The 12,920-nt window shown below is 43.3% G+C and overlaps 1 protein-coding gene across 1 annotated transcript in view; it reads right to left on the bottom strand.

Annotated features, from left to right (window-relative positions):
• LOC126481995 (uncharacterized) overlaps positions 1 to 7,473 on the bottom strand; it is a 35,404-nt gene extending 27,931 nt beyond the window's left edge. The window contains exon 1 of the mRNA XM_050105960.1: positions 7,186 to 7,473. Within this exon, the coding sequence (XP_049961917.1) occupies positions 7,186 to 7,473 (288 nt within the window). The remainder of the gene's footprint in view (positions 1 to 7,185) is intronic.
• Between the last annotated feature and the right edge of the window lie 5,447 nt (positions 7,474 to 12,920).

The raw sequence follows: 12,920 nt of genomic DNA, 5'->3' as shown, positions 1-12,920 counted from the left end.
AAATTAATGAAATTATATGTGCATTTACAGTGTATCTCTCTTCTGAGTCATCAGTGTATTTTCTCTGGTGTTTTGGTAGGTATGAGGAGTTTTCTTTTGCAACTTTTAGTTGGAGTCAGCCCAAAGAAATGCTGCTCATCACGTTTTTCATGCGATGCCCACCATCAATGGAAAGAGTCAGTTTGTGTCCCGTTACAAAGAAAATGAATTTTAAATCGGAATTTTACGTACGCATCTGACACATTAGTGTGATATACGTTTTACCGATATGTATTAATAGGGACAGTAAATCACGAAGAATAACCAGTACTGCAGTAGCAACAACACTGGCCTGGTCTGCACTGACTGGTACCGCCTTGCAGCTGCGCTGCTCAGCCGCTGCTTGAGTACTGGCTATTCTTTGTGTTTTGCTGTCCTAATTAATACATTTCGATCAAACGAATACCGCACTGACGTGGCAGCGCTTTGTGGAACGGCAACGTGCAATTCCGATGTAAAAACCATTGTGTTAGAAACGTAAAACAAACCGACGCCGTCTGTCGATGCTGGGCGTCCTAATAAAGAAGTGACGAGCAGCATTTGTTTGGCCTGATTCCAGCTACACGTTGCAAAAACCAAACTGAAAATATCTGTCGGAACACCAGAGAAAATACACCTAACGACTCTTAGGAGAGACGTATATATAAGTTCGTTGGCTTCCACAGCAGGTGTTATTTTGAATAAAATTATTTGGAGTATTGGGTCGCGTCATTGTAAATACTAAAAGAGGATCGTAGCAAGTCGGGCGAAACGTCGAAATCTTATCTGTTTTAGTGGTTACAGTAACGCGGTCCACTACCCAAAATTATTTATCCAAAACATGAGGAATAGATGAATAAATTTACTGGTGATTTGAAGGTGCATAGGGTGTGAAATATCTGCCTCCGTAGCACAATGGTCAGAGAAAGTGACTGGTAAGTGGAGGACCCGGTTTCAGTTTCCGGTACTGCCAGTGACTTTTTCCTTGGAGGGTCGACTGCAACTGGGTGCACTCAACCTCTTGATGCCAGCTGAGGAGTAACTGCTCCAAGGTCTGGAACGCTGACAACGGCCAAGACATTAGTGTGCTGTTCCCAGCTTGGGGTCATACGAATGATACCATTTGCAGATGACAAGACGACCTGTCGGTACTGAATGACCCATCAAGACCAGTACGTGTAACTGGATAGGGTGCGAAATTTAGTACACAGAACTGACATCCCGGATAGCAAGAATCGCGCTAAGCAGGGTAGGTATACTAAAACAGATAAGATTTCGACGTTTCGCCCGACTTGCTACGATCTAGTATGTCATTCCATGCTGATTCAAACCCGTGCCGCTCTCTCGGTTACGCTCGGCCAAGTGTCCAACGGATGAGAGATCTGTGAGAATGTCGTGGCGAGGGCGGCAGCGGAACACACTCTCTATCGACGTAAGTCAGAGCACTACATGGAACATGCGAAGAAGAGTAAAGCCACCGGCCATACCATGTCACGTTTATAACAGCTATTGTACAAACTACCACGTTGCGAATCACCTGTGATCGTGTTGTCATATGGTGCTGTCCGGCCTTCTCGGAGTCTCCATATGTCGATACTTCCAACGTTATGGTCTACCCTGAATGGGTGTCATTCCAGTGTGTAATGTTGTCATTGGAAGAACCACGGTGGGCACTCGTTTCTATGCTGGCAAGGGCCGCGCGGGATTAGCCGAGCGGTCTTAGGCGCTGCAGTCATGGACTGTGCGGCTGGTCCCGGCGGAGGTTCGTGTCCTCCCTCGGGCATGGGTGTGTGCGTTTGTCCTTAGGATAATTTAGGTTAAGTAGTGTGTAGGCTTAGGGACTGATGACCTTAGCAGCTAAGTCCCATAAGATTTCACACACATTTTTTTTATGCTGGCAAGGAAGTGAAGCAGCAAAGAAGGTCGTCGTGCAGATAGTCAGTTGTCCTCTAGAGGTCGTCGTATTTTTTCTGTAAATACTTGTCTTGCTACAAACAAGTCCATTTCCCAATATGCGTGGCATGGCTGTTCGACCACTCACGGACAAGGGGATAGTATCTCCTCTCGGGCGATAGTCGCGCGTAGCCGTTGATATCCCGCATAACGTTGGGTATGACCCTCCAAAACGAATCGATTCCATATTCTTATGATAGTAGTGGGGTTCCAACCATCACGTCCGGCAACAACGCGGAACAATAAATCGAAGTCTCCTTAGGCCACAGTCCTACCACTGCCGATATAAGTGCTAGTAAATGTTCCTCCGTCTTACACGAGGTATAACACCACTTTCACACTAACAAACAACGTTCTAACGCGATTTCTGAAAGAGAAACTCACTTGTAATTTTTCCTTATAAACAAAATGTAGGTGTAGTTTCTGCTAAGTACTTTATGCGATTATGCTTAAACGCTGTTCGTTTACATATCAAAACAATACTACGCTTCACGTCACTTTGTATGCCGCTTTGAAGGAGTGCTATTTAAATGGCCAGCAGTGTTTTAGCGAAGCCATGTAAAGATTTTTCGCCTTTGGGTTAGTGCTCAAGGGAGATGAAGGAGTTGTAGGGCGACCGAGGTGGCTAGTGGCTCAATATTACTCTGCCCATGCCAGCTGTTCCTCTTTAATTTTTTACTTGCGGATGGTAGACCTTACACTGCACACTGGAATGATATTTGGAAAAAGGAAGTAACGAAAGTTCGAATTCAGTGCCTTGTTGACACTGAAGTCAACGAAGGCTGAAATCTGGTTCGTTTTGAGAAGACATGGAACGCAGCGACCAAGACATAATTAAAGAACCTTGTCGACGCCAGTTTTATGTGAATTATTCAGACTACAGTGTCAGCCTGTTTGTATGCTTAGTTGGTGGAGCGATGATTTATCTGCGGTACGCCCGAAGACGCGTGCAGCGTCTCTACCACTTCTACACTTCGCTCATTTCGAGTTCTGGAAAATAACATCTAGGGTCCAAGCCCTTCCTTAGCGCTTATCCTCACTCAGTAATCTTTCCTTAAACTCTATTGCACATGAATCGCTATGTATTAGCGAGAACGATTTTGTAATCTTCATTGCGACAGGACCCGCCGTCGCGATGAACGGTTTTGTGATGCCTTCAGCTGCCATTTTGTTTATTTGATGTACTACTGTGCAATTTCGGAATTAAGCCATTTTCAAGTATCTTAACTTGAATCATTGTACAGTGGAAGCATTGGTACCACTTACGAATTTAAGATAAGAACAAGTCGTATCCCAAGACATACTAGGAGGATCATAAGTTACTTCATAGAGGGTTCGTTAATGTTGTATTATGCCATTTACGTTTTTGTTCCAATGACATGGCTTAGTGTACGATCAACGAATCGTCTAGAAAGTAAATTATAATCCTCCTGGTATACCTTGGGATATTACCTTAAATTCTTAAGTCGTGTCAATGCTTCCAATGTGTAATGCCTCCGTTAAAGATACTTGAAAATGCCATAATGCTGAAATTGTACAATCACATATCAAATAAACAAAATGTCAGCTGAAGGCACCACAAAATCAGTTTAGAGTTCCTATTTCAGTAATACTGTCTACTAAAACAATAGGATGTGTCACGTAATGATCAGTCACAGGTACCCTAACATCATTCATCACAGCTGATTCATCCACTGGAAGAGGAAGAGAGTGCTCTAAGCTTCCATTCGTCCCTCTACCCTCTTTACAAAGTTCTGTTAGTGAAGAGAGAGTTACTTTTTGCAGCAGAAGCCTGGATCCACATTTTCGAAATATTTTAAATACAGAACTAAGAGGTGTTATTATCAAATACTGAACATGTAAGTTAATAGTCGAAGACGCTGACCACTGAACCAGTAGGAGGAATACAGATCTCAGTATTTCGCTACGATTTGCCCTTTCCTCCTGGAACAATTTGTGTAAGAAATACTTAAAATGTCATAAAGTAAATGTACAATACTTTGTTAGTGGGAGATCAGAATCAGACGTACACCCTCCAAACAGTATAAGAAGGAAGGAAGATTGAGATTTAATGTCCAGTAGATATCGAAGTCCTTTCAAATAAACCATCCCGCATTTTCCTGGAGCGATTGGGGGAAATCACAGGAAACTTAAACCTGGATGGCTGGAAACAGGTTTTTACTATCGTCCTCTCGAATGCGAGTCCTGTGTGCTAACCACTGCGTCAGTCTGCTGTGTTACAAGCATTCTAATATTGCATACATAAAATATAGATACTAACTGCATGCAAACATTACTTGATGACATTATAACAGCGAATATTCCAGGAACACAGCAATACAAGAAATCGATGTTATCATACACTCTCATCCCTATAGTCTTGAAATATACATCAATGAAAAGGCCTCTGCTTTCGGGAGTTCTGATATTGTTCATCAGATGCGGTATCATTAAGGGTGCGTCGTTGTAAGCTGTCCTTGCGTCCAGAATACGCCATTTTTTCTGGGTGGAGTAATCTCTACTTAATCCTAATTCCGAATTCAAAGAGCCTATCTCTTCAAGAACATAATTCTTATCCTACTCCGATACTAGAAAACTAGAAATTTGCAAAAAAAAAAGAGGTAGTTATCGTCAGAACTCTACCTGAGAGTCGTGCCCGCATTACTTGCTCGGTATAAGTATTTTGTATGGAATACGTGGTATCGGGTTCTGTTCCCGGTCCTGGACCTAGTCGTAATCTGCCAGAAAGTTTCAAAATACCGCATACTACGCTACATAATGAGACATTCATTCTTGTTAGATAGTACGTCAATCGTATCAAACTACCTGAATCCCACATCTCCATAAGTCCATATAGTGTAACCTAATTTGACGACGTTCAGTGACATACATTGTTTATCGATTCGTGACGACGATCCGCTTGCGTTAGAAGGCTTGTTCCTGTAAGCCATTAGACTGAGAGTGCTGCCGCTGTACAGGATCTAGAGTAGGAATGTATAGTGTCGTTGTCTTTTTCCCTACTGTGGTTTTTATACACAGCTTAAGGCAAATGCCGCGGTGGACATACCCGTTCCCGTCAGTTAAGCAACGTCGGGCGTAGCTAGCACTTGGATGGATGAACATCCTAGTCTGCCTAATGCTGTTGGCAAGCATTGTGCACTCTGGCCTTGTGAAGCCAACTGAGGAGCAACTTCATTGGCAAGTAGCGACTGCTGGTCAGGAAAAATGAAAACTGCCGGGATAGCTGTGAGCTGACCGCAAGGCACTCCATATGTGCATCCAATGATGCCTTTGGGCCCAGGATGACACGGCTGCTCGTCGGTACCGTTCGGCCTGTCAAGGCCTTCTCGGACAGAGTTACGGTGAATGCTGCGATGGTTACTTCGAGTAAGACACGGTCAGTTTCCTTTGCTGTCTTTCACTAATCCGAGCTTCTCCTCCACTGCGTGTGGGGGGTGTCCTTCAGCGTGTAGATATTTGAAAAAAAAAACATTGTTCCAGGACCACCAAGAGCCACAGATTACATGCAAGTACCGATTTCTCTTATCTCTTCACCTTCAGATCGTTTATACGGTGGCGTCAGGTAAAATTAAAACTACTCTTCTTCACTGGCTTATGATACCTTGAGATCGAAAACGGCAATTAATAGAGATTTATTTCATCAGCAGCTCTTATGGTCCCGAAACATGAATTTTTTTTTTCAAACTTTTGCTGCATCTCGAATCATCTCGCTGTCGACGAGACGTTAACCTTAATCTTCCCTCCTCCTAATTTCCCTGCTGATCGACGAGTCCTTCCACCCGAGGACGTGTGGTTGAAGTTAAGCTAGGAGATAAGCAAACAGCAGTAGCAGAAGCAACAAGAAAAGCAAGGTTTATTGCTGGATTTTCGAGAGAGTACCTTCCAAGAAACAGTCGGGCAACACATCACTTCCTTCTCGCGAAATGACAAAGCCGAGAAAATCAGAAAGGCTGAAGTTCATACGGAGATTTAGCTACAGTTGTTCTTCTCACGGACCATACACGAATATAGCAGGAAATGGAGGGAAAGATGGACTTACTAAAATGACCCTCTGCCACAATCCGTAAGGTAGGCATGTTAACTTTAGATGAAGATGTAGTTGTACAGTCCCTTCCCGATGCTTCATACTCCCCAATCGAAGCTTGTCGCAAATCGAAGCTTGTGTTGCATTTCTAGTGACCTCGTAGTAGATGGTAAGCAAAACCTTAAACTTCCCTCATTCAACTTTTCCTGCTGATCACTGAACCTGACTTTCGGTGCTCTCTGTTGGAATCCTTCAGCTCGAGGAGGTGTAGTTTGCTTTGGTGGCTGCAGAAGCCACACTAGACGCTCAGCAAACCCCAGTGGCAGGCGCTACAAGAGAGGCGTAGAGCATCACTCATAAGTTTGTTACTGAAATTTCGAGAGTACACATTCCGGGAAGAGACAGGCAACATATTACTCCCTCCCACGCGTGTCTCGCGTAAGGAACACTTCTACAAAACAGAAGAAATTAGAGTTCATTCGGTGATTTACCGACAGTCATTCTTCACATGATATATTCGTGAATGGAGCAGAACGTGGGGGAGGGGGTGGGGGTGGAGGGAGGGGCGGGTACGGGTGAATAGTAGTGCCGGAAGTTCTCTCCGTACGCACTGCAAGGTGATTTGTGAAGTGTAGACGTAAATGTAGCTGTAGAATTCCATTGCCACGATTTATCCTACCCCAATCCAAACTTGTCTCAGATGGTACATTAGGCTTTAGTCTTGCCTCAATCAGTTTTCCATCATGGTTAACGAAACTGGCTACTGGGGATCTTTGCTGGGTCCTATTTGGATCCTCCAGCCCAGGGCGACGCAGCGTATGTTGCTAGTGCCGGAAGCTGAACTAGATGCTCAACAGACCCTAATGGTAAACGCTACAAGAGAAGCGCTTTGGATCGCTCTCAGGCTACACTGTTGACACTGCGAGAGCGTGTATTCATAGAAGAGGCAGGAAACATATCAGTTCCTTCCACGTATGTCCCACGAAATAAACCCTACGACAAATCAGAAAAATTAAAACTCCCTACGGAGATTTACGGACAGTCATTCTTCCCCTGGATCATTCACGAATGGAGCAAGGAAGGCGGTTCGCAGGGTATGTACGTAGAAGTAGACGCAGATATAGAGGTAGGTGTAGATGTAGATGTAGATGCAGGTACTGACCGCAAACCGCTGGAGGCTGTCCATGGCGTGGTGAGAGCGGCTCTCCGCTGCGCAGCCGGAGCACGTGGCCGACGCCGGGGGCCTCTGCAAGACGAGCGAGTATCGGTGCGCGCCCGGCGCGCCGCGCTCTTATATAGAGTGGCAGTGGCCGCGTCCGGCGACTTTCTCCCCAGGCCAGCACACCCCACTGCTGCCGCTGGAAAACACCGGGAGGAGGTGGCAGAGGCGGCGCCTGCGTGGTCGACCCGCGGACCACAGGTCGAGGGCCCTCCTGCCGTCCGTGCGACAGCGTCATGGTGACCAACGGCACGCGCACTGCGTATATTCAGAGTAATTTTACCTAGGTTGTTGGTGAAGTGGGCAGGACACTAAACTATTAGGCAGGTCCATAGCCGAAAGTTACGACCTACTACCCGTACGTACAATAGCTGATGAAACGTATCCGGACACCCCAATGTAATGCGTAATCGACTACTAGCTGTCACGATTGGTGCACCCGCTAGTACAGAAGGAACTAGGGAGTATCGTCGCATCAATAGAGAAGCAGTAACAGCAGAATTGATCTGCCAGTAAGTGCAGTAACTTCTAACGTGGGCTAATCATTAGATTAGAGGGACTATCGTGGGATCAACAGAGAAGCAGTAACAGCAGAATTGATCTGCCAGTAAGTGCTGTAACTTCCAACGTGGGCTAATCATTAGATGTCACCTGAGTGACGTCCTCCCGTGGTATCTGAGTGGTCAGGGCGACGGAATGTCATACATAACGGCCCGAGTTCTGTTCCCCGCTGGGTCGGAGATTTTCTCCACTCAAGGACTTGGTGTTGTGTTGTCCTTATCATCATCATTTCATCCCCATCGACACGCAAGTCGCCGAAGTGGCGTCAACTCGAAATACTTGTACCAGGCGAACTGTCTACCACACAGGAGGCCCTAGCCACAAGGCATTTCAATTTTACCTGAGTGACAAATCCGCCAGGGACATTTCAGCCCTTCTCAAGCTCTGCTAGTCGACTATTGGTCATGTGCTAGTGAAGTAGAAAGACGAAGGAACAACCATAGTTAAATAAAGAACACGCAGACCTTATACACTGGCGAACAGGAACCACGCAGCATTGCGGAGGTAGTTGAAAAATATCGCGTGGTATCAGAGGAATATATCATTCGTTACTTCTAAAACGGTACCTGCAGTCCATCCAGCACAATGAGCGTGCGTAGGGAATTAAGAAGATGGGGTAATATAGTCGAGCAGCTCCTCATAAGCCAAGCATTTCTGTAGTCACTACTTGAGGAGATGTCCACCGGACAGTGGTTGCCTGGAAACGAATGATCACCCTATAATCTCTCGCGGTCCGATGGAAGAGTTTGGGTTTCAACATTTCCTACGTCATTGAAGTACGCAGAAGATGGAGTTACGGTATGCTAATGTTTTTCGCATAGGATATTTATCGCTGTTAAGAATACGTTAAATGCGAATACTGTGTAAATTAGAGGAACAGTTCGGAGACGATGACTGTATCAGCATCACACTGCACTCTGTCATAAAGCACCATCTGTGAGGCAATGGTTTCTGGATAATAATATTCCTGAAATGGACGGCCTGCCCAGAGACCCGATTTGAACAGTAAGAAACACGTTTCTCATGAGTTAGAACGTCTGCTTCGCTCCAGACCCAAGCGCCCAACATTACTATCTTCTCTAGTTTCAGCTCTTGAGGGAGAATGGGCAGCCATCCTTTCACAGACATTGAGACATCTCAGTGGAATTGTCCACAGTGCAGTTCAAGCAGTGGGTGGACACACTCCATGTTAATGTCCACTAACAGATGTCCGGTTGGTTATAATCAGATAGTGTGGGTTTAATTTCTCTAGTTCACCAGGTCAATGCCAAGATGATTCTTTCAAGGATCGCAGATGCGGTTCCCTACCCTTTTTATTCAGAAGGCTTGTGATCTGTACGAAATGTTGTCAACGTCGAGTGGCCCTATCTTCCAACCAAAGTGGAAAAGGCTCCAAACCAGCAACCAGAACCTGTCGGAATTTTCGTAATATATTACACGTATATCATCGCAGAGTTAATCATTTTCCTAGCTCATATTTATGGAGAACCTCTCACGCAGCTAACAGACGGGGCGACTGGATAGGTGAAGAAATCACTACAAAAATTCAGTAGATGACATTAAAATTGTCCTTGAAATAAATTAAAAAATAATTACCATCATGATTTTGAGAAAGCTTCCATTGGTGTTATGCAAATGTCATAAATGGTAATATCCTTCCTTTAAATCTCCAATTACAGCCCTTACGCCACACTACCAGCTTGCATAGTGATCGCCTGAAAAGAACAGGAGACTATAGTGAACTGTATCTCAGCCTGTTTGCCACCTTGGGGTTGAGAATGAATGCGAAAAGAAATTTAAAAAATTAACAACACTTTGCTTTCACGTTGTGGGTAACTATTCTGTACAGTTCAAGCAGGTCATCGAGTTTCAAGTGAAATACATGAATAGCTAATTAGATATTCAATATGTCTTCACATTTTCATGTGGGATAAATCGCTGCGGAGATAAATTAAAAACAATTCCGAGCCCCCAATTTCCGGCCATGGTACCTGCGAGGTTTTCCCTATCCCACCCTCCTTTTCGCTCTCTCCCCTTCCCCTTCCCCCTCCCACATTCTGAATTGGGGTCCCATCTCCAATCCCACCTAATTGGGATATAGCTTACAGACACTGACATTTGCAGCGACATTAATCCCAAGCAGATTGGCCTGGCTCCATCCTAGTTAAGGAAAAATTAAGTAAATTATTTATGAACTGGCATAAGGACACATAAACTACTTTGAATGATTTCTAGGTTTTCTTTCTTCTTACAGAAAATTACGTAAGCTGTTAATTTTACGAGTATATTATAAAAGATTTATATGTAATGATGATCACACAAGTTTAAGTTCACTCACATACATTTTCTGCTTCACAGAACTGTACACACATAGCTTCCCACTGACACCAACTTCAATGCTATATCAAAGGTATACAAAACATGAAGCACAGCTTATGTGTCTCTTTACAGTACAGAAGTCTTCTGGCAACTCACTTTACTTTCTTAGCTCGCTTTGACAATGCTGATGAATCTTTATATCCACGTCACGTTCGATTCTTTATTCGCGCAAAACGTCAAATTACAATATCTTTAAGATCATTGATTTTTTGTCGTAATACTTACAACTGAGCAATGTAGTAATTATTGCAGGAATTCGATGTTAATTTTATTAAATATTCAACTCTGAATAATTTTTATTCTCTGACCCTCTCACACTCGATGATGTTGCCGAACTCTGGAAGAATTCCCAGTCTAACCACATTACAAAATCCTCGTCTTTGGAAAGTTAGATTTATGCAAATGACGTTAATGCATAAGTCTATATAATGTAACATATTACAACTTTAAAGCAAAAATGCAAGTTCTGCTCCTCGAATTTTAACTTGAAAAACAACATTTACTTACTATCCTTTACTAGATGATCACAAATGACTTTGTTGAAACTTACCCTGTTGTTTTTGTTGTTGCTGTCGTTGTTTTCAGTCCGGATTATGCCACAAATTTCTTTTCTACGCAATATTCTATTCGGTTTCTCCTCATTGGTACATGGTCTCCCCATCTAATCATCTGTATTCTTTCGTAGCACCATTTCTAAACCTTCTATTAGTATCTTGCCTGAACTGTTTATCGTACACATTTCGGTTCCATACTAGGACATATTTCAGACAAATATCCTCAGAAAAGACTTGCCAACACTTAAATCTATATTCGATGGTAACGAATTACTATTCTTCAGAAACGCTTTTCTTGCCATTACCAGTCTATATTTTATATTCTTACTTCTTTGGTGATTAACAGTTATTTTGCTGCCCAGATAGCAAAATTCATTTCTACTTTAAATGTCTGGTTCCTTCAACATCAGCTGATTTAGTTCTACAATATTCCATTATAACTGTTTTGCTTTTGTCGATATTCATCTTCTATCCCTGTCAGGAGAAACATCACTGGATTTCTGAGGAGCATGGAATATTAGATCCGTTAATGAAGCAGGTAGGTTAGAAAATTTTAGAAGGCAAGTGGATTGGTTGAAGTTAGTTTTGCTGGGAATTAATTAAGTTTGGTGGGAGGAGCGACAAGACTCCTGCTAAGATGAATACAGGATTACAAAGACAAAATCAAACAGGTATATGTAAGAGTAGGTTTAATAATGAGTAAGAAAATAGGAAAGCGGGTAAGCTGCTATGAACAGTATACTGAATGCATTATTGTAGCCAAAATATAAACCAATCCAGCACACACGACGTAGTACAAGTTTATATGCCACCTATCTCTGCAGATGATGAAGAGAATGAAGCAATATATGAGGAGATGAAAGAAATTATTCAGTCAGTTAAGACAGAAGAAGACTTAATTGTGATGGGGGACTGGTAAAGGAAGAGAAGGATCACAAGTAGGTGAATATGGGCCGGGGAAAAGTAATGAAAGAGGAGAAAGTCTTCCGGTAGGATTTTGCATAGAGCATAATTTAGTCATCCCAGACATTAGGTTTCAGAATAATGAAAGAGGGTTGTATACGTGGAAAATACCTGGAAAAACTGGAAGGTTTCAGATTGATTATATAATGGTTAGACATAGGAATTACAGCCAGATTTCAAATTGCAAAACATTTCAAGGGTCAGAAGTGACCACAGTGTATTGGTTATGGACTGTAGATTAAAGTTGAAGAAATTGCGAAACGGTAGCATTAAGGAGATGGGTTCTGGATAAGTTGGAAGAACCAGAGGTGGTTGAAAGTTTCAAAGGGAGCAGTAGGCAACGGATGACTATAACAGGGGAACAAAGTAGAAGACGAATGTACAGCTTTAAGAGATAAAATAGCGAAACAGCAGAAGATCAAATAGGAAAAAAGACCAGGCGTAGTAGAAACCCTTGTATAACAGAGGAGATGCTGAATTTAACTGTAAAAAGAGAAAATTTAGGAATGCAACAAATGAGGCAGATCAAAGGAAATACAAACACCAAAAAATAAGATTGACAGGAAGTGCAAAATGGCTAAGCAGGAATGGCTAGAGGACAAATGTAAGGCTTTAGAAGCAAGTTTCACTAGAGGTAAGGTAGATACTGCCTATAGGAAAATTAAAGAGACCTTTGTAGAGAAGAGAAGCAGTTGTACGAATATCAAGAGTTCAGACGGGAAAAAATGAAATGAGCGTATGGTACTGCTGGCCCAAGGACCCGTCCAGGGAAGTTCAGCTGCAAAGTGCAAGTCTTACTTCAGTCGACGCCACATTGGGCGACTTGCGTGCCAGTGGTGAGGATGAGATAATGATGAGGACAACACAACACCCAGTCCACGAGTGGAGAAAATCTCCAAGCCGGCCGGGAAATGAACCCGCGCCCGCTGCATGGGAGGCAAGTACGTTATCATCCAGCTAAGCAGGAGGACTTCAGGTGGGAAATCAGTCCTAACCAAAGAAGGGAAAGTTGAAAGGAAGGAATATAGAGAGTGTATATAAGGGAGACGAACTTCAAAGTAGTATTATGGAACGGGAAGAAGGCGTAGATGAGCACGAGATGAGAGATATAATACCGCGAGAAGAAATTGACAGAGCATTGAAAAAGGCCCCAAGAGTAAACGAGTAAACAACATTCCGTCAGAACTGCTGATAGTCTTGAAGAGCCAGCCATGGCAAAATTATTCCA

Source organism: Schistocerca serialis, chromosome 5 (genome assembly GCF_023864345.2).
Source record: "Schistocerca serialis cubense isolate TAMUIC-IGC-003099 chromosome 5, iqSchSeri2.2, whole genome shotgun sequence".
Taxonomy (NCBI): Eukaryota; Metazoa; Arthropoda; class Insecta; order Orthoptera; family Acrididae; genus Schistocerca; species Schistocerca serialis.
This window is presented reverse-complemented; position numbering and strand designations above follow the sequence as displayed.